Here is a 21,043-nt window from a genome sequence, read left to right on the forward strand (position 1 = left end):
CATTGTGCGGCGAGCAGCGTATCGTAGGCTTGCAGGTAGTCGGAGCTGAATGTTGTTTGTGCCGAGTATGCGAATAGCCAACCACGGGCCTTCTCCATTTCGTAAATACGTGTCAACTAGCGACTAGGCTGTTCATTTCAACCGAGGTCTATTTTGACGCAGTATAACATAATTATAAAGGATACGCATTCTGGCATTGTATGCACTGATAGGTACGGTACACAAATGAGTGGTTTAAGTACAGAACCTGACGGCTACTGTAGGTACATGTACCTGGATACTAGAGGCGTGCACTATTCGAACTCGAGACGAGGCAAGAGGCACCTCGCTGCATATGCAACCACCATTACGCATGAGTGAAATGTGTAATCTAAAATGCTTCGGTTTGCTCCAATTCTTTCAACAGATAGGTGTACATCGTTATCAGACCCCACAGTCAATAACATTGAACCACTGCTTGTGTTTACCGATATTTTAGTGACGAAGGAAATAATTCCTTTCAATGTTATAGAGTATTCCCGTCAAAATTAGGTACTTCGGTATATGACGGTGCAATGTGAAATTGTACTAGTTGTACGCGACAACTTGAAGACGATGTCCGAAACGCAACGTAAGTTGTGGATGTCGGTTATTTTGAAGAGATGTCGCATAGCACAGCCCGCTGTGTTGCTTGTTCAAAAGAAGTAAAATACGTCGACAGAAATACTTCTGGGATGATCCGGTATTTACAAACGCATAATACCAATGAAGACGAATCGTCACAGAACACCTCCAACGCGGTCTGCATCACAAGATGCTACCCTGTCGACTAGTGAATGGCAGTCTGAGACGAGATCTCGAGACTTCCCGAGACTAGCGCAGACACTATTTCTCGCGAGGAATTTCGAGAGATCTCGAGAGCGTTGTTTTCGCCGAGTATGCGAAAAGCAATCCACGCCACTTCCCCATTCCATAAATACGTGTCAACAAGCGACTAAGGCATTCATTTGTATCATTTCTAGCGAGGTCTATTTCGACGCAGTATAACATAATTATACAGGATACGCAATTTGGCACTGTATGCAGCGGTAAATACACGAATGATTAGGATAAGTACAGAAATTGACGCCTACTGTAAGTACACGTACCTGGATACTAGAGGCGTGCATTGTTCGAACTCTAGACAAGGCAAGATGTGCCCTGCTGCATATACAACCACCATTACGCATGAGTGAAATGTGTAATCTAAAATGCTTTGGTTTGCTCCAATTCTTTCGACAGGTACGTGTACATCGTTATCAGACCCCACATTCAATATCATATTATGACCACTGCATGTGTTTAACGATATTTTGCTGACGAAGGAAATAATTCCTTACAATGTTCAGTATTCGCGTTATATGTAAAGTTTGCATAATTACCCAACAACAACAGGAGTACAACAATCAATTCCATGGAAAGGAAATATTACAAGTACTACTAATTTAACATTCACCGGGCGAGTGGGCCGTGCGCGTAGAGGCGCGCGGCTGTGAGCTTGCATCCGGAAGATAGTAGGTTCGAATCCCACTATCGGCAGCCCTGAAGATGGTTTTCCGTGGTTTCCCATTTTCACACCAGGCAAATGCTGGAGCTGTACCTTAATTTATTGGCCGCTTCCTTCCAACTCCTAGGCCTAGGCCTATCCTATCCCATCGTGCGACGTAGAGCCCCTAGTAAAAAAATTAACATTCTAATTCCAGCATCATCATAAACAAATTCAGTATTTCCAGTGCTTAACACTACCGCTTACAATACTATAGGTTGAGCATTCTACTAGCTTAACATTACAAGTGATAATAAAGTGAAGTTAAACCATTATTACCCTACAACTATAAAGACAACAACGAAAGAATATATGACAAGAAATACTACTAGTTTAACTTTCTGAATCCAGCATCATTATACACAAATTCACGCACAACTTAAGTATTTTCATTAGTTAACACTATGGTTTACAATACTATAGGTCGAACTTATTTCTAGCTTAACACTACAAGTGATATTAAAGTTAAAACATAACTACCCGACAACTGCAACAACAAGAGACCAACAAGCAATTCCATGGAGAGAAAATATTAGAAGAAATACTGCTACTTTAACATTCTAAATCCGGAAAAAAAGTCAGAAATCCAGTGTCCGTCGTTTACTTTTCACTCTGCACTAGCACTAATCGTCATCTTAAACGATTTGATACCGGAAACTAACAGACACTACAGAGACTGCCAGACTGACGAATGCGCGCGGTAAGCGTGTGAATCAGAACTGTGTCCATAACCTTGGCAAAAAAGTATACGCCTGCTACTCTTTCTAACAGCACATGCAAAATCTCCACTACTTGCTGTGGCGCTATACAAATCGGTCAAACGGGACGAACGACATTTTTGTGTGTATTACCGCTAATAATTTTGTTAATAATTAAAAATGTAAGAAAAAATAATTGATAAGACCACAGGGAAGAGAATCTATCAAAGACTGCGGCAGGTAATTTATTCTAATCCCTTAAGGTCCTGTTTACGAAGGAAAACTTGCCCACATCAGTATGCTGGTTATTGTTACACTACTGTAAGTGGGCGTTGCCACCGTGATATTTCCCATTTGCGATGTATTTGTTAAAACCAGCTGAAGCCCTAGAGGTTGCCTCAATATGATTTCTGGCTTCTGGTCATTTACCAGTCTCCGCCGTAACCCTGGCAAGGGACAATATTTTTTTCACGGTGGTATTTTATTTCCCTACTACCCTCTGTCTCTGCTGGCGGCAGAGCCAGCGAGCTTCCCCAATTCCAATGGGACGCACCCGATGGAGGTAACTGGTAAATCCCAACACGGGGAGCAAGGAGACCCTACCCGGAGATTGGAAAATAGCTTTGATCCATCCATTACACAAGAAAGGCAGCATGAAGAACAACTACAGAGGAATATTTTTGTTACCCGTGACTTACAAAATTCTATCACTTGCCATCCTGGAGCGTTTGGAAATACAAGTCGAACATCAAATAGGTGAATACTAAGGAGGGTTCAGAAAAAGTCGCTCAACAGCCGAACAGATCCAAAATCTCAAAACGATCATCAGATATTGTACACTAAGGTCCAAGCAGTATGTGTCTGTAGACTTCAAGAAAGCGTACGACTCCATTGACCGGGAAGTCCTGCTAAACATCTTAAATGAATGTGGAGTTGATTTGAAACTGTTGGCATTAATTAGAGCCACCACGACCGATATAAAATCCAAGGTGAAGTTCAACGGATGTCTCTCGCATTCCTCTGACATCAAAATGGGAGTCCGACAAGGTGATGGGCTATCCCCGATACTCTTCAACTGCCTTCTTGAAAAGATCATCAGAACCTGGCGGGCGAGATTACAGGGAACCAACTACAGTCCACTAAGAATAGGAACCAAATCCAAGGGGATAACAACAGACTGCTTAGCATTTGCCGATGATATTGCCGTTCTCTCAAACGACGTAGAAACCACTAGAGCTCAAGTTGAAATGCTAAAGGAAATTTCCGAACAAACTGTTCTGAATATATCGTTTGAAAAAACAGAAGTAATGACTAACATCAAAAGGCCCCACCAAAACTCAATACAAAATACGGGGACATTACCCGAGTAGACAAATTCAAATACCTGGGTGAAATCATCATGAAAAATGGACTGGACAAAGAAGCACTTCAGGAGCGAGTATGCAAACTGGAAGTAGCTTACTAAACATCCCGCGCAATCTACAACAAAGAATGCCTTTCCCAAAACACCAAGATACGCCACTATGAAACAGTTTTGAAGCCAGTAGTTCTATATGCAGTCGAAACCCTGTCTCTAAATGCCAACAAAGAACTCCTTGAAGAACTGGAGAAAAAAGAGCGCAAAATTGTGAGAGGAATCTTGGGATCAAAGTACAGAAATGGAATCCATCAAGAGAGATCCAACGAAGAAGTCTACAGCTAAATAGGGAAAATTAGACACAATCCGAAAAAGGCGGGCACAATTTTACGGTCATCTGAAAAGATGGACGGAAGAAAGTTAACTAAAGAGATCTTTCACTTTTTTATTCAAATCCCAAAACCACAATTCCCTGGTTTAGAAATACCAAAGAAGACCTGCGAATGCTACATATCTCTGCAGAAGATGCCCTTAACACAGATCGCTTCCGCAAGAAAATATTGACGAACGGGCTAAACCAAGACGAGCAACCGAAGAGAAGACACGGTGCCCCTTGGACAGAGGAGCGTAAGCATGCCCATTCACAAAGAATGAGGGAAATTTGGGCTCTAAAGAAGGCCAAGTTCAGTGTCAAATGCAAGAAGACTTAACGTGGTCCTTGATGGCCCCAGCGAATTATATATATGTGTATATTGTACCAAGAAATGTTTGTGGGGCCAGAGCATGGGAAGGATCTCAGGTAGTGTTCGGTTTCTTATTGGAGCAGGTACAGAGATGGATAGTATCGCAGGGCGAATAATAGATGGTAAAAATCTTTTTGATAAAATTTATTAATATGCATAAATAATCACCCTGCAATTGAAATTTCAAACTCAAATTTCCAGCCAATATTTTCCAAAAAGTGCAAAATTAAGATCGGTGTTATTATCTTCTGATACGTCTATTTGTTTAGGAATGTCCAAAATGAATATCATTCTTCTATAGACCATAGACACCCTACAGTACATCTAAGATGAATTCAAATACAAACATATCACTTTGCACCTTGATTTTCATCAAGTCCATCTCTTCTGCTGCTGACCTACAGTCTTTTTAATATTTTGAATGCAAAATGAACACACACTGTCATGAATAAGGTGATAGTTTAAATTAAAATATTTGATCACTTGCTGTATGTCTCTTCAGTCCATTTAAGTTGAAAATAAAGCAAAATAGTGCATTTGCAAATCCTAAAGTTCATCTATGTGAAATTAATTCAATTTCTGAATGATTTTAAAAAGGAATTTACAGTTTAAAAGCAAGATATGAACCTCTCTTGAATTATGGGAAATTACAAGCTGAAATTCACACGGAGCACTTGTTGGAGCACTGTAATTAACTGAGTGCTTTGTTAAAAGTCAGTCAGTAGAATTACTCACTCAGAAGATGAGAAGATCATCTGGAATCTCCTTACAAGTGTTGGTGTTGTGCTGTACTGCGGCTCGGTGCCTAGAACATTCCGCAGCGTACAGCCAGGGCTCGAACACAGCACCCGTGGCATTCAGTGAAGATACCACGTTAATCTCCCTCGTCGACGTCCCTCAATGGGTACCATAACTGAAGAAAACACGTAAATCCCACGTTGGAAGCGACGTTCGATGCAGCAGAATCTCACAGCACTTTGCCAAGATTTCCGTTGTTTTTTGAGGTAATGTCGGAACACGGAAAGTTCAATTGGCACTATGAAGCTCTCAAATATTGATATAATACACCGACACACATTGAAATGCACAGTTCTATTCACATATTAATTTTACGGTGTTGAATGTGCGACTTAGGATTCACAGTCCATGCTACCGTATGATCTGTAAGTCAGGTTAATGGAGTAAAGACTTACAATCGTTTTCACTACGGAAAACACAGCTTTATATACACACAGTTTATGGAATTAAGATTTAACACTGTTACGGTTCATAATTGTCACTAAGTATGTCTGAGGTTCGACCGTACAATAATAATCACAGTCCATAAACACTTGAAAAATGTTGTTGACAACAGTCTCTACAACAGTCTCTGAAATAATAATGGTCACAGATTAAGGCGATTTTATGGTTGGATTTATACCACACGAGTCTGTACTACTTAATATTGTCATAAAAAGTTCTTAATATTCACTGAGTTTCTCGTAGTAGCGATCGAAAGATCGAGAAAATGCACATAAAAATAGTCAATTCTAGCCCTGTTATTGTCTAGTGAAATAATGTCTCACAAAGTTCACTATTATATTATTGTAGGAGAAATACGTCTCAGAATGATAGAAATGGTCTCAAATTAGGATTTTAGTTCATCACACGCAATGACTTAGAATATTGTCACAGTTCAAAGATACAGTTCAGAATTGCGTGAAATTGGCAAAGTTCACAATGTCGTTTACTGACAAATGAAATACTTGACACTTCAATTCACAATTTCTATTATTACCTCACTTGGTTAACACACTTCTGAGTATTATCTAACGCCGATTTAGTCGGAGAATTTTTTAGAATATGTCCTTCGTCGCGACGCGGCGGAAACTTTACTAGCGAGGTCTTCGCACTATTTTCACAGCGTTCGAGTGTGACCATTACTATGTCCTCGCGAATCGCGACGGAGCATAATGTCCTTCATAATTGCAGAACACACACACTGGCTATAACCTTGGTCCACTGACCTATTTATACCTGTCTGCGAGCAGCGCTCGGAATCAGGTGATGAAGGAGTGATAATTCCTTCCAAACTTTAACTTATTATATTTCGAAAACCACTGGACGGATTGATCTCAAATTTGCAATGCTTCACTTCCAGAATATTGGCTACAATTCAGCGTTGGCCTCATGTTAATTGGTTCATAAGTTCATAAAATAATTTTCGAGAGAATTCTGAAGGGGAGGAAAGCTACAGGCAGTGGTGAAGTCACTCGACCTTGCTCGACTTGCGCTCTCGCTCTCGCAGCGCAGCGAGACGAGAACATTCTCTCACACAGCTGTTCATGCATCGGAACTTAACTGTACGCTCATAAATAAAATTCATAACTCGCATGTGCCAGGGCCTACGCCTTCCTGGTACAATATATATAATTAGGTGCTTTGGTATATGACAGTGCAATGTGTAATTGTATCTTGTTGTACGCGACAACTTGAAGACGATGTCCGAAATGCAACGTAATTCGTGGATGTCGGTTATTTTGAAGAGATGCCACATAGCACAGCCCGCTGTGTTGTTTATTCAAAGGAATTAAAATACGTCGGCAGAAATACTTCTGAGATGGTCCGACACTGAAAAATACATAAGTGAAGAAGTATAGTCACAGAACACCTCCGGCCCGGTCTGAATCACAAGAAGGTACCCTGCCAACAACGATTTTAAAGCATCCAGGTAGGTTTACAACCTAATAACAGTTATTCACAAATTATACGGGTTATTCAGCTAAGAAGTCCACCTGAAATATCTCGTGAACAGTTTAAGATACTGACATTCTGCCTTTACTTTCGTTAATGATATTAAGGAGCTCGTAGTTCAAAATGCAGTGCTTTCCTAGGCTTTTGACAAAATTTATCGTCACAAGCGTTTCCATATGGGAACTGCTGATGATAACTATGAAGCCTACACTCGTAGTTACTGGCACGTCGCGTCGCACAGCTCGCAGCACACGAGAATCGGTCTGGAGAGCGTTGTCCATCACCCCTGCTGAAAGAATTGGAACGAAGTCGGGCATTTTAGATTACACGTTCCACTCATGTGTAATGGGGGTTGCATATGTAGCAAAGCACATCTTCCCCGTCTCAAGTTCGAATAATGCACGCCTCTAGCATCCAAGTAGGTGTACATCCCATCTACAATAGGATTCAGAAATTATGTAGGGTTATTCAACTAAGATGTTCACCCAAATATATCGTGAATAGTTTAAGATACTGACATGTTTCTCCCTTTTGTTAATGGTATTAAGGGGTTCATAGTTTAACATGCAGTGCCTTTCCAGGCTTTTGACAAAATAAATTGGCTCACACGTTTTCACGCAATAACTGCCAGTGATATACTATCAAGTTTACAGTCGTAGTTACTGGTACCTCACACACCTTGCACTACAGGAGGATCGGTCTCGAGATCTGCCACGTCAGTCTCGAGCTAGAGCGTTGCCCATCACTATTAAAAGGTGAACCTAATATTTCATTCTCATGCTTCTTGTCACGCACCACAATCCTCTTCTTCTTCTCGCACCATATCCTCATTGGATGTCAGCTGTCATCAGGGCAATCTGTTTCTTGTTCTCAGCAACTCGGAAAAGAGTGGGTGTAGATTCCATAGCCAAGATATCCTACTTCTCCTTCCTTCAATTTTACCTTGTAAGATAAGCTGAAGGAGTTTATATTTATCATTTCGTGATATGGCCAAAGTACTCCAGTTGTTTTCTTGATGTGTATGACCTCTAGCTCTGTGTTCAGGCGTTGGAGTACTTCGGTATTACATATTCTAACCCATGCTATTCTGAGCAGGCGTCGGTAGCACCACATCTCAAAAGATAAAAGTTCTTTTGGTGGTGTTCTCTGTTAGGGCCCAAGTCTTGGCGCCATAAAATAAGAGAGAAAATACATAACTCCGAAGTAAACGGAGATTGATCTCAATGTCCCTGTTATAGAGAAGTTTGCACATTCTCTCGAATGCAGTCCTTGTCCGTTCAATCCGAGACGTAATTTCAACAGCATTGTTCCAGCTGTTATCAAGTACGCTGCCAAGATACTTAAAGCGTTGGACTTGCTCCAGCGATGTGCCACTGACGATGACATCTCCACAGGATAAATTTTCGACTATAACTGAGAGCTGCCAGCGTAGGACTGCTGCAGGGAAAAAGCCTCGTGGCGAGCAGCATAAACATACCCTAAGAAACAAGGTTGAAGAAAACAAATTGGATAAATGATGATTCAGTGGTACTTGTTTCCCATCCTTTGGCCTCATTGAGCTGACTCTATCCTCGCTGTGTCATGATGCACTGAGAGTTGTTGTTATTGAGAGAAGGCAGCTGAGATGGGAGAGGGAGAAGATTCCCAACTTTTACTAAGTCTGAAATAAGAAGATATTTTAAGATGTGCGCTTCAAGTTGTATTTTTAAACAACTTTTAAAGCATTCACGTTTTGATCAATCATCATTTTGCATCCTATTTTCATACATATTTGTGCAATTTTTAAGGTGTCTTTTTCAATTGTTTAAACCAGCTGAAGATGGTCCAATAAAGGTTGAAACATGTTCTGAAAATCTTTTATACGACTAAATTCAGCAGTCAATTTAAGTGTTTAGCCTAAGTTGTATTGAAAAGGTGGCCCCATAAATACAAAGTCTTTTGAGAATTGTAAGTCAGAACAGAAATTTATTGTTTGCAACTCTCCAGTGTGTCACAGTGCACACTACAATAAGGTATTTCAGGGTTAACAACCGCTATGCTCAGGGTTGTGGAATCCAACCCAGGTATCCCCGAGTGCTTAAATATCAGACACTCATGTATGTAGATTCGCAGGAGAGTTTAAGAGTTCAAACCCACGATCTCCTGAATTAAAGCTTACAGCTACCTAACCCATTTCACTCAGTTATGTTTGTTTAATATAGACTTGAAGTGGAGGGGTGTGTTGATATCTCTTCATTTTTAGCTCATAACAGCAGTTCAGGCAAACAAATTTTATGACAAAAACACCATCTTCATCACACAGGCATCTTTTATTGCGAACTGTTGCCCACAACTACAAATCACACACAGCTAGCAGTTCAAAGAATAAAAAAACAAGGTAGACAAATTGACTCAATTTCTTCAAGGAATAATACACCTGAGTTACCAACACATATCCTTAATCTAGATTTCTTACAACTAACACAAGATATATATGTATGATATTATTTATTTTTATGAGAAAATCACAGCATTCCAACAGAGTGTCTCAACAAACTATGTCATACAGCCTGTCACTCTCAACCCCTTGTCTTTGGCTACTCTAAACACATGAATTTAGTGTTCACTTTGTGATATGGGATGCAGCTGACCTGAGGGCTGGAATACACTAGGGTTATGGTGGCCATGAGTCTTAGTGAGGAACAGAAAGTACAGGGTATTTCTTATAAACCCAGACCATCTGGCAGTGTTTCTACCTAAGCAACTGTACGGGAGGCACATAGTTGCAAGGAGCATGCATGTGTTTGACCTAGCATCAATAGCCAGTCTGAATCTCAGCTCTTAACATGGTGAGACAGTTATTTTCGTATGTAAAAGTTATTTTAAGTACGAGTTGGCTCGATGGAACGCAATGCATTTGTTCAGCAATTTTCTGGTGCCACGAGTACAGATTCACGTAATTGTAAATAAATTTGAAACTACACGCTCATTGCTGAATAGAAAACATGCATGTAAATGAACAGTTTTAACAGAGGAAAAGCTAGATGACATTGGTGCAAATCTTGAACGGTCACCGAATAAATCGTTCACAAAATTAGCACGAAAGGTAGGGGTTTTGGTTTCTTCTGCACAAATCTGTTACACATCAAACCATACAGGTTTAAACGGGTCCACTGTTTAAAACCTGCTTATCCAGCTACAAGAGCAAGATATTGTGAGAGGTATCTTGCATTGAATGATTGTTTATTCGACCCACAGCTTATGTTCTTTTCGGATAAGGCCAGGTTTCATCTTAATGGTCGTGTGAACAGTCGTAACTCTCGTTATTGGTGTGCACAAAATCCTAACGGTGTTTATGAAGTCCCTCATTATGAAGGACGACACTTCCAGCGTCTTTTATAAGGTAAGATTTCATATAATATTGTATACACGCTTAAAGCAGGGTGGCCGTTGGGCTGAGGCAGCTGCTGTAGCGCAGAGTACAAACACCATGCGCTAGGTCTGGGTTTATAAGAGAGACCCTGTATAAGTGTACTGTGGTAACTGCTGACATAAGGATACTATGTACTCTAATTTTTTCAATAACTGTTTAGAATTATTTTTAAACTTTATTTTATATTACAAAGTAAAAGTTGGTTACAAAATCAAGGCCCAGACACTGCTACACATCTTTGCTAGATGAAGGTGGCATGAAACAGTTCTGGAACAAAGAAGGCACCACACTGCTACAAGTACTTTTTTAAGTGATCTCAATGGTGATGGAAAATTGTCCCTTAAGGATCCATGAGTCTGCATGAGTGTTGAATCCTTTATGAGCTTTCAGCTTGTGCTTGCACAACTTCTACTTGTAACATTGGACCCACATTTCAATTCTGCAATGTCCTTCATTATACACATCAAACAGGCCAGTGTGGTGAGAAACTCCTGTCAGTTGTTGCGCAGCTATGAAAGTTCAGGATCCTAGAAAGTTATAACTGCCACTGATATAACGGGTAATGGAGCATACGGTCATTTCTTGCCACACTGCATTCCGTTCAAGATCTCTATAACAACAGCAATGCTGCTCGTTCATCCACAGTCACAACTGGTTATTGTACACCCAACCGATGCGTCTCTTAGGAGTCTGTGAACTGTGCCAACACTCTGAGGACGGCCGATATCGCAGGGTTATGTTCATGTGAGGATGAGAGGATCACTGCTGCAATGCTGTAACACAAGATCAGGTCAGTCAACATGGCAATAGAAATAACACTTGTGTACACATACACATCAAGAATACTAGGTAACCTCTGTCATGTAAATGAAACAAATAATATTGACATTATATGAACAAAGATGATGATGATGCTTGTTGTTTAAAGGGGCCTAATATCTAGGTCAATGGCCCCTAATGGTACAAAATGTAATGACAATTTAAAAGTTCAAAATCTTCCACTGACCAGAATAAAAAATGTGATGATGAATGAATAGAGGGATATGAATTTAAAACAATCAGTGGATCCAACCCAGAAACTATCATAAACAATAGTATTACTGACCAAAAGACTGCTTCTAAAGCACAATTCTGAATCGAGGATGCTTGTTGTCTAAAGGGGTCCAAAATCCAGGTCAATGGCCCCTCATAATGGTACTTATTGCTAGTAAAATAGAACCATGGTATTTGTCATGTCGCGGTACTAATCAAAAGTAGCATAGACTCATGGTGTTCCACACATTACAGTACTACTCACAAGTATTGTACGTCGCACAGGTAACGCAGACCTATGGTGTTTCTCACATAATGATGCCACTCATAGGCAACGCAGACCCATGGTGTTCCTCACCTAGGTGTACTAATCATGGGCACCAGTATTCCCGTGGTGTTCCTCACCTAGGTGTACTAATCATGGGCACCAGTATTCCCGTGGTGTTCCTCATATAGTGGGTACTAATTACAGGCAATGCAGACCCACGGTCTCACTCATATAGTGGTACTAATCACAGGTACTGTAAACCCACAATGAACCACTCTCTGCTGCTACTAATCACAAACCTATTGTGTACCTAACATAGTGGTACTACTTGCAAGTAAAGGCAACCCATGGTGTTCCCCGCGTGATGATACTAATCATAAGTAGTTTTATAGTTCTAATTCAATCATCCCTTGGTTGCCCCTTTTAGTCGCCTCTTACGACAGGGTGGGTGTATTCTTCATCTGCGTCCCCCACCCACAGGGGGTACTGTCGATGACTAAGTATTGGAAAAGCAACAAGTGACTAATCAATTCATATATAGAAAGATGGAGAGAGAGACACACGCACACACTCGTCTGTGTAGAAAGAGGAAGCAATAGAAAGAAGACAGTCTGTCAGTGTGTTTATCCAAATACTCCCATTCATCTATTTGTATGAAATAAGAGTTTTATCTGTATATTGCTCAGAATTTAAAAAGTATGGTATTTCTGTATCAGTTGTGTCCACAGTAACAAGGAAAAGAACTTTTAAATTTTCCATCGTGAGAAAGTGGCTGAAGAGAATGTAATGAAAATTGGTATCTATAAAGTCAGGAAATGAGGCACTAAAATCTAGGGTATAAATACTTTTATTCACGCTGAGTGAAATGGTTGTTTAGGGGAAGGTCTAAAACTGAATTATCAAATATCTATGTTATTAGTGTTTCTGTCAAAAACAAACAAAAAAAAAAAAAAAACACTACAGAATTAAATTTTCGATCATTTATGTCTTATACATTTTTGCCAAACCACGAGAAAATGGATGAACAGAATTGAATGAAAATCGGTATGCAAAGCCGGGAAATAAGGCACAACAGTCTAGGATATAAATAATTGTATTCACGCAGGATGAAATGGTAGTATAGGGGAAGGTGCCTAAAATTTAATTCTAAATATCTATGTTATTGTTTTTCTTGAAAAGTACTACATAAAAGAAGTTATAGAGAATACAATTTATTATTTATGTCTTACACAGTTTATTGCACCAACTATGATAACAGAATATTAATGAATTTAGACTTTTGTTCCTTAGACCATATTAACGCTGAGCATTGGTAACATGGAAATACTGTTCAGTCGTGTTAACTGGTGATGGGTTTTGTCATGATTGTCTGAAGGGGTAAATCATAATCATTGGACCATATCAACAAGGAAAATAGCGAGATGATGGTTATTAAAAAATGAGAAAAGATCCTAAAGGAGCAATCACTTGAAGAATAAGACAGGAGGGAGTCATGAAAGAAAGAAGGACTCCCTTTACATTAGATGCCCTAATATCACAGAGTTGGAGAAAAATAAATATTACAATATTACATATGACAAAAATCACCTTTGGTCTGTATTGACAAATTACAATTTAAATATAGGATTTTTATCCACCTTATTCTATACACAATGTTGTTAACTCTAAAATTAACACATGAATAGTTTGAAGCATAGATATGTTTCGATCCTTTGGATTATCGTCAGTACATAAAAATGTTATAAAACAATTAAAATCTAAAGACATTTGTGTGTAAAGATTTTTAAAGAGTTATGTCCTCTCATTGGGATCTTCTTCTGTGCAAAAGCTCTTGCAAATTTCTCGTCATTATTGTAAATATTGTTATAAAGTTCTTAGTTTTTATAGATATATAATAGAATGTTGATAACTCTTATGTGTCTGATGATTTTAGGATAGTTAAATTGGACCAAGATTAATGTTGTAGATATTAATCTTCTAAGAGCTATAAAATCGTGGTTCTGTGGAACAGAATCTTAAGAAGGAGAAAAATCTATTAGAAGTCATGGCGAATTTAGGTACTGACTTCAAAGTGCGAAAAGAGAGAAGGTTGTCTCACCTTATGGTCCGGAGAGTGATGTGTTATGATACAGCTGGTAGTAGACATGCTTCTGAATGAGGTATTGGAATGGATGGTTGCTCCTAGTGTGGAGTTGTGAGGGGCTTACAATATTGAAAGCTCATAAAACTGATAAAAAAAATAACATGACAATGACCACTGTTGTGACGTAATTTGTCTCTTCTGCTGCCACTCATATCCCATACATGGGATTACTGCATGCCCGAATATTGGCGGGAAGTAGCTGGGGAGTTAGATAGCTTTGCCCATGCTACATGATTGGTCCGTCAATGACGGCTAATACAGTTAGTATTCCTATAATTATGGGACCACATTTATCAGGTATTCCTAGTCTTTTATTTCTGTATTCAACTTCTCTTTTCATGTGTTATATCTGGCTTTCTCCTTATTCTACACTTCCCTCATCACAATGGTCTGTCAAATGAGTGTTTACGTCTATTCTGAGAAGCTGAGAAGCAGAAATGAGCTTGTTGGGGGCTGTGAAGAAATGAAAGAAGAAACATAGATTATTACAAGTTATAAATCTCATCATTGGGTCCATATTGAGCAACGTGTACCTTTCTAGAAGATTTCTTTTTTGGGTCCACCTTTTTAATACATTTTTATTGATTTACAAATATATTTTTACATTATTGTTATGTCATAAGCGGGACATGCTTCACCTATTTTTTAGACATCTTCAGCTGCTGCTGCTACAACCTAAGATCAAAACAGCCAGGATCCTGGATTTGCTTAAGTAATAAAATACTTAAAATCGTTAAGCTGGCATGAATTGTTTTAACTAAAAATATTTGTGTGTAATATATGTTCTGTAGAAACATCTGGCTGATGTGAATTGTTATGACTAGTGAACTGTGTTAACATGTGTCATACATAAAACATTTAGCTTACTTACAATTGGTCCATCTAAAAAGGGTGAGTTTACAATTATTACACATTTGATTAGAACACAATGATATGCTTTGAAAAACTTGTGATGACATTGGTTGGTTTAGGTTATTTAGTCCATGAAGTTTCCAGTAAGAGCACTCACATTGGATATTTTGGATATGCTGGGGTGTATACAGGTGAACTTATCAGAAGGGTCTGACACATCCCACTCTGATGAGTCTAGTGTCAGACCTAAGACAAAACACTGGTGAATAGAGCAAACGCCTGAAAAGCCTTACATCTGATATGTTTTTAAACACTGAGATTGCTGAGGAGAAAGCCTATCTATCTGAAGACGACAGTGTATGATGATGTGACACTGTAATTGTCCTGTTGTGTTTTCATGTTTGTCCTTGTCTACTGTTTTTGTTGCTCCCGGTGTGTTGCTTTTCATGTTTCTGTCTTTATATACATATGGTACTGGGTGGGAAAAATGAAACTGGCCTGGAAAATATTTACAATAGGACTGACATGGGATTGACCCTTGTTAATGAACATCACAGAAGATGCTGGAAATGGCCTCATCTGAAGAAATGAAGAGAACTGAGGATCCAAAACTCCTCACTCTACTTCACTCAGAAATCACCAACAGAACTCAACACGTGAAGGTTTATTTAGACCAGGTATAGTGAACCTTTACCGACTAGCGTGTCAGTGAAAGTCTTGTTTATTACTTTTGACTGTCTAGTGTGCCATAAGTTTTTTTCCTGAAAAAGCATCATCAAACCCCGTCATCTGACTTCATTTAAGTATCAGACTGCATTACATATAAATCCATTCGACTGAATGTTTCATGATTTTATTTTGCAAACATTATTTGAAAAACACATTTTAAAAACCAGGTAAATTTTAAGGATGAGGTATAGTTTTTACTTTAATAAAATGTGCAAAAAATATGACCATAGAATTAACTGAGATAAACTTCTTTATTAAAGTGTTCTTTCATCCTTCCTTAATCTGTTTACCCTGCAGGGTTGCTTCCCCCTCGGTCTCAGCAAGGGATCCCACCTCTACCGCCTCAAAGGCAGTGTCCTGGAGTGTGAGACTTTGGGTCAGTGGGATACAACTGGGGAGGAAGATCAGTAACTCGCCCAGGTGGCCTCACCTGCTATGCACAACAGGGGCCTTGTGGGGGAATAGGAATATTGGAAGGGATAGACAAGAAAGAGGGAAGGAAGCAGCCACGGTCTTAAGTTAGGTATTATCCTGGCATTTGCTTGGAGGGGAAGTGGGAAACCACTTTGAGGATGGCTGAGGTGGGAATCGAACCTCTTCCCCTCTACTCAGTTGACCTCCCGAGGCTGAATGGACCCTGTCGTAGCACTCGTACCAAGTTTCAAATTTCGTGGTACAGCTGGGAATCGACTCCAGACCTCCGGGGGTGGCAGTTAATCACACTAATCACTACACTACAGAGGCTAATTATTAAAGTGTAATGTTGCTAGCTATGTTCCTAGATTTTCGACCTATGTTACAAAAATTAAAATATGTTAGTATATGGTCTGACATGCCACAGACATCATGTTTGCGGGTCACCTAGTGACATGCCTGTCATAGGTTTGCCATTGCTGGTCTAGACGCTTTAACGCATTCACAACAGTAAATTTGTAAGGCTACAGATGCACGTCCTTTGTGATAATGTTTCGACACGACAATCTCTTAATTCCCACTTGCACAGATAAATGGCTATCCTTCACTCAAGAAATGTTTCTGGTGTTCTTACTCTCTTCGGATAGTTACAGTTGTTATTTGCTACAGGGCCTGTTTCACGCCATTTTGACACTGAGAATTTTTTGCATTGCAGACTTTGCCGGAGGTTTTGCCAAAACATTTCCAGTCTTAAAACTCTTGCACAACTTTTCCACAAATTGTGCTATGCATAACACTCAACAATGAACATGTACTGTTTTATAGTGAGTAACACTGTGTCTTTCATTCAACTGGTCACCAAACACGTCTGCTCCTTTCATTCACTCACACGTAATGACACAGTGACGTACTTGAGAGATGCGCATGTGCAGACGTGCGACAGCAACTAAATTGTGCATCGAAATCACGGTTTCCAGCATTTCCTGTAATGTACAGTTCTCCTGTTCATTAACAAGTGACAATTAATTCTGCATCAGACTAATAAAATAATTTCCGAGCCAGTTTTATTTTTACCATTTAAAACTCTCATGTAAGAACAAATATTTTTGAAAAGGTCTAATAATTGAGGATTATGGCAATATAAGAATCTCATATTTGGGTGTATTTCTGTACTGACTATATAGTAAAGGAAAAAATATTTTGTTGTTAGAAACATAACCGAAAACACTAAATATAGCAACCTAAAAAACACTCGTTCTTGAGTTTTGATATAAAAGGCAACTTAAGAAATGCGAACAGTGGTTTCAGCTATCAGTTTGTAAGAGACTTTTTTTTTTTTTGCTAGTGGCTTTACGTCGCACCGACACAGATAGGTCTTATGGCGACGATGGGACAGGAAAGGGCTAGGAGTGGGAAGGAAGCGGCCGTGGCTTTAATTAAGGTACAGCCCCAGCATTTGCCTGGTGTGAAAATGGGAAACCACGGAAAACCATTTTCAGGGCTGCCGACAGTGGGATTCGAACCTACTATCTCCCGAATACTGGATACTGGCCGCACTTAAGCGACTGCAGCTATCGAGCTCGGTAGTTTGTAAGAAACACCAAAATAATTGCCATGTAGAAAATCTTTGTAATAGAAAAAATGAAACCTGAAATATGCTTTTAATACAGAAACAAAAGCTTGAAATTTAAAGTACTGGTAGTGAGCTGCTCTATGGAAAAGTTATATATAACAAGAAGTGAAAAGAAAAGGAATGTGGGCAATAATTAAATGAAAGGGGAAGAATAAATTGAAAATTTAATAAATATGCTTTACTTGATATTGCATATTCATCATCATTTTCATTTCCCCTTGTCTAGCTCTTGCCAGAACGAGGTGTTGATGGCACTTCTCCACCATTGCCTCTCGTTCTACGACTCTTCTTCAGTAGTTGTATTCCAGTCCTGTCTTCTTTTTCTTATACTGTTCTTGACAAAGTCCATTCATCTTCCTCTGGGCCTCCCTCTTGCTCTCTTTCCTTCTATCTTAGTCTCCAACACTTGTTTCAGTATCCTTCTCTCCTCCATCCTCGTAACATGTCCAAACCATCTCAATTTATTCTTCGCCATCCTATCACTCTGTTTTTCCACCCTTATCTCTTTTCTGACCTCAACATTTCTTACTCTGTCTCTCCTTATCTTTCCTACCATAATCCTCATGAACTTCATCATAAAGCCTGAATTTTACTCTCATTTCTTGCTGTCAAAGTCCAAGTGTCTGATGTATATCTTAATATCTTAATCTTATACATTATCCCTTTACATTTCATAGGAACTTCTCTGCTCCACACCAGGTTCCTTACATCCTGGTAATAAGTACTTCCCGCTTGTACCCTTCTGCTGATCTCCTTATCCAACCTTGCATCTTGCATTATTTCACTTACCAAACCTGCAGATTCTGGGGTCTCCAATTTGATAGCAGACTAATGTGGCAGCCCCACATCCATCAGTTGAAGGTTGTCTGCATGAAGAGACTTAACATGCTTAAGTTTCTCAGTGAAACTTCATGGGGTGGATGACCATGCAGTGCTGCTACATTTCTACACAGCAACGGTCCTCTCCTGAATTGACAACAGTAGTGCGGCTTATGGCTCAGCATAAAAATCTACGCTGAGCCTTTTAGACAGTATTCACCATAGTCAAGTTAGGCCGGCAATGGGAGCTTTCCATACTAGCCCCATTCCCAGCCCACCAGTTGAAGCGGGAGTTCCATCTTTACGGACAAGGAGGCAGCAGTTACTCCTCACGTATGCTGCCAAAATTCGTGAAATGCAGCTACATACAAGCTATTAATGCATCTTAAGTACCCAATACCACCAGAGGTACCAAGACCGGCTGATTGCCACATGGCCAGTCAAGTTTCGAATTGATAGCTTAAAAGTATTGAAAGTATTGAAATATATTGAATAGGTGGAAATCAAAGTTTTATTGTTCTCCTTTTAAGAGACTTCAATACGGATAAAATGAGGATAGTCTCTTGCAATTGATAGCTTGTGTCATTCATATCATAGCTTATGGTTTTCATTTCTATGTTGACGTATAACTAACATAATAGAGTTTGAGGGATGTTCCACCATTCAACACATTGTAGAATATATTAAATTTATTAAGCGAAGACCGGTTTCGACTCCCTTGGACTCATCATCAGTTCTTGTAGAATACCAAATCAAGAGGAATCTGATAATCATCATTAGGGTAGCCTACATACATCCCAATTGGTTGACATAAGATATAATAAAATTATACACATAATGGCAATTGCCTAAAAACATATCAATGGGTTGTAAAACATAGTGACAAAATTATGCTCACAATGACATGAACAATTTTGCACTTTAAGAAAGATCTTGGTTCTGGGTTTAAATACTGTCGTGTGTTTATAGAATATGGAGCAGACTGTCGGTCTTGTTACAACCAATTTGAAAATATGTGAATCAGTTGAAATAAAAAAACTAATGAATAATTATATACATATTGACTGAAGACGCTTGGCACTTTAAGTAAGTTCTTGGTTCTGGATTGAAAATACTGTTGAGTGTTTGTGGAACACTGAACAGCCTTGTTGGTCATGTTTCAATGTACTTGAAAAAATGTGAATTAGTTGAAATATACGCATTGAACTGTAGCGTACACCTGATATGCAATACTTGGAACTTAAAAAGTTCTTGGTTCTGGTTTAAACTGTCATGTGTTACAGACTTGTTTGTCTTGTTTCAATCTACTGGAAACATATGCACTGGTTGAAAATATACTCATCGACATGAAACACATACGATGATATGAAACACATGGCGCTTTAAGAATGTTCTTGTTTCAATCTACTTAAACTAGATGAAATATATACACATTGAAATGAAATGCACACAGAGACAAACTACTTGGCACTTAAAAAGTTCTTGGTTCTGGTTTAAAAAACTGTCATGTGTTACAGACTTGTTGGTTTTGTTTCAATCTACTGGAAACAAATGCACTAGTTGAAAATATACACATTGACATGAAACACATGGCTCTTTAACCCGCCAGTGGTCGCTATATGAGCAAAATGCTCACGGTCATTGAAAATCATCTGCACTTTTATACAACATGTAGTTTCGAACTTGAGTCCTGTTGTACCTTCGCAATGCAGTTTTGAGAGAAGGACGGATGCACTGAGACGCAGATCTGTGACTACATATTCTCTTTGTCTGTGACCTTGAGAAGGGACAGGGAGGGAGGAATTATCCGCGACCGTCAATGGTGAGCAATTTGCTTTACGCACGACCAATCACGCTGGCACTAATTTCTGTGTGTGTTATAGTTTCGCTATTGTTGTATGCTGTTTCATAGTTGAAACAGTTCTTTGCAACTTATTGTATTAATGTGTTGTATAATATTAGTGCGTGATGATAGCTTCAAGTTGTGGCATTTTACCTTGGTTTGATGAAATTCCTAGTGATCAACTCGAGGGCGAAACATTGACCCCGACTGTGAGAATGAACACAGTGAACATAATACGGATACTGAACAGGCTGAGCCAGAAGAATGTGTTGAGGAACCGAACCTGGAGAGAAATCTGTAGCTGGCGAACAACATATGTTGGAGGTAAAGGAGAATTTTATGTTTAGTAACAATGTTTATATAGGGAAAAAATAGGGTGACAAAGTGGGGCAGACACCCACCAAGAAGAAATCCACACTCATGCACTTGTTTGAAAATAAAGTGACTCGTTCTCTTTGTGTAAGGGGCATTGCGAAAGACGCACACACTATTTTAGAAAGTTGGGAATTGTTTATCCCAGATACAGTTATAACTATCTCAGATTTATTACTATTTGTAATTTTTAATGTTCTTTATAACAATCATTTGAGATTTATTCTTATGTTAATTTAATGTGTTAATACATTTACGCCTGAAATCGGTTGGTATTTATCATGTAAACACGTCATATAATACCGTGAGCATTTTGCTCAATGTGTGACCACTCGCGTTACTTTTATCCTAGCGACCACTGGCGGGTTAAGAATGTTCTTGGATTTGGGTTGAAAAATATAGTTGTACGTTTGTATAACTCGGAACAGACT

The 21,043-nt window shown here is 39.2% G+C and overlaps 1 protein-coding gene across 1 annotated transcript in view; it reads right to left on the reverse strand.

The window, feature by feature from the left end:
* Positions 1-10,662: 10,662 nt before the first annotated feature.
* LOC136856737 (AP-5 complex subunit zeta-1) overlaps positions 10,663-21,043 on the reverse strand; it is a 216,093-nt gene continuing 205,712 nt past the window's right edge. Inside the window, exon 12 of the mRNA XM_067134821.2 lies at positions 10,663-11,280. Coding sequence (XP_066990922.2) covers positions 11,190-11,280 — 91 coding nt within the window. The 3' untranslated portion in view covers positions 10,663-11,189. The remainder of the gene's footprint in view (positions 11,281-21,043) is intronic.

This window comes from Anabrus simplex, chromosome 1 (genome assembly GCF_040414725.1).
Source record: "Anabrus simplex isolate iqAnaSimp1 chromosome 1, ASM4041472v1, whole genome shotgun sequence".
NCBI lineage: Eukaryota > Metazoa > Arthropoda > Insecta > Orthoptera > Tettigoniidae > Anabrus > Anabrus simplex.